The 2,401-nt window shown below is 33.4% G+C and overlaps 1 protein-coding gene across 1 annotated transcript; it reads right to left on the reverse strand.

Moving 5' to 3' along the window:
- Positions 1 to 1,188: 1,188 nt before the first annotated feature.
- LOC131028262 (uncharacterized) lies at positions 1,189 to 1,767 on the reverse strand. Its single transcript, XM_057958515.2, has one exon. It carries the CDS (start codon positions 1,765 to 1,767, stop codon positions 1,189 to 1,191), a length of 579 nt encoding a protein of 192 aa, XP_057814498.2.
- Between the last annotated feature and the right edge of the window lie 634 nt (positions 1,768 to 2,401).

The following is a 2,401-nucleotide window of genomic DNA, read 5'->3' on the forward strand; positions in this document are numbered from 1 at the left end:
CCATTTGGGGATGATAACTGGGGCTCAAAATTAATTCTATCCCTGGTAATTTGAATAATTCTTGCCAAAAAATTCTAAAGAAGTGGTTGTCTTGATCACTAACAATATTCTAGGGGAGACCATGTAGCCTGAAAAACTTCCTTAAATGATATCTCAGCCAGTTGAGGAGCTCTTAAATCTATTAAGATGGCCATGAAGTGTGCATACTTGCTGAGGTGATCAACTACCACATAAATGCAATCCATGCCTTGTACCTTTGGTAGTCCTGTTATAAAGTCCATAGAGATGATCTCCAATTTTTAATCAGGTCTGGGTAGGGGTTGGATTAGACCTATTGGGAATGTGTGCTCCTCTTTGTTCTTTTGACACAAAAGACACTCATTAGTGTGTTTTAGCACATCTCCCTTAAGTCCCTTCCATGTGAACTTTTCCTTGATTTGCTTGTAGATTTTGAAATATACCTGATATCCAAATATTAGATTATCATGGTAGGTTTTCAAAATTTTCTACCTTAGCCAACCTAATACTATTTAATTGATCTAGAATAAAGTTGACAAAGTGTTGAGATTACAAGACAAAGAACATGCAAACAATACTATTTTCTCATCTTAAAACATATAAATTCTAATATTGCACTAAATTTATTCATATTAGTATTTTTTTAATGTATAACATTTGACAATTGTTTTAATATCTAAAGTTAACTTAAAGAAAGAAAAATGTATCAAACAAGATCTCTCTCTTCAAATTAACAAATTTTAAAAATCTGTTTTGTAAATCTAAGTAAAGAAAAAATGTATCAAAAAGATTCTTCCTCTTGAAACTATAAACTTTAGATTTCCAATTTGTGTGTATCTATGCTAAATGAAGTATAACATACTATCTTAGCACCAAGTGCGTAATGAAGAATTCCAAACAGACTGAAAATTTTGAAATTAATTACAAATTTTATAAAAAGATTTTAAATTGTTATAATAGAGATTTTTGGTTAAAAAAAAATTAAATTTAATCATCTCTGATGAGTAGATGACATGATATTCCTACTAGAAAAGGCATTAGTGAAGCCCCTACTAGCAGGGTCTGATAAAAAAATAGAAGGGCTAAACTTTAGAAGAAGCTAGCCATTACTAGAGGTCGTGGATCTAACTAATTCTTCACTCTCACAATCTGCAGTTCCAATAGGAAAACCTAAGTTGCAGTAGAAGTTATCGATCTGAGTAAACGAGTTCTACAGATGGGACAAGAATTACTGCTTTCCAGCCATCGAAGAAGGCAGTGAGTATGGAATATGTGGGATTCATGACAAGGCATCTGTCGGGCATCTTCCCCCAGTTGAAAAGGCTCGGTGCAAATCGAGCACTCTCCATTAACATGATTGGCAGAAATTATAATTTGAGCTAGCCTCTCCACATCCTCTCTATCATCTGGCAACTCAACTTTGGAGAACTCATGAGATCCTAGAATCATGCGGCCAATCAGTTCAGCTAAATCACTAAAACTGTTGTAAACTGTATTAATGGGCTCACGGAAACAATCGTTGTCGGATAAGCCAATAATCTGATTTTCTATTTCAACAAATTCTGGTAGTAAATCGTTTATGGAGTTGTCTTCAAGGTTCTGAATGTAATCGAGTGGAACGATGCCATCAGCACCGGTGGAGGATAATAAACTTCGTGCCGTCAAAATACTGTCTCGAAGAACGTCGCTAATGTCCCTTAGTCGCTGGAGAAGAGCAACGCTATCTACTTGTGTGTTGTTGGTACTCATATTTTATTACTCAGAGAATGATAATGCTTGAACTCGATTCAGATGCTACTTAAACGCTGTTGTAGCACTTTGCGTTTCCTATTTTCAACTTCATTTATATAAATATACTGCCATTGGAGAGAGTGCGTTGGGTGACAATGGGTGATGGCGTTTCACAAAAGAAACTTATTCACTCCAGACAGGATTAGTTTCAATTTTACGTTCAATATGTATTTTATTTAAAAAATTATCAATTTATAGTTGGTAAAGATGTTATTTTAATGATATCAGAATTCCACAATCTATGGCTTATAATTTTTTAAGTCCCTCAAAGCCAATCTTAATTGATCTTACTAGTAATAGGGAACCTTTGTATAATCACTACGTCATACATGTTATCCTTGATGTAGACATCAAAGAAATTGAATAATTCAATTTTGAACCCACAACAATTTGCACATGTTGGTCCCAAAATATACAATAGATAAAATAAGTTTGACCTACGATCATTATTTATATCTTTTAATAGATTTTTTCTCTTGTCTACAATATCAATATTGACAAATTATGATCGCTAAATTCTGATGTTGTTCTTGTCATCAAAGTTCAATCCCCCTTAAATTATTATTGAATTCTTATAGTAGAGATAAAGTCT

This window comes from Cryptomeria japonica, chromosome 1 (genome assembly GCF_030272615.1).
Source record: "Cryptomeria japonica chromosome 1, Sugi_1.0, whole genome shotgun sequence".
NCBI lineage: Eukaryota > Viridiplantae > Streptophyta > Pinopsida > Cupressales > Cupressaceae > Cryptomeria > Cryptomeria japonica.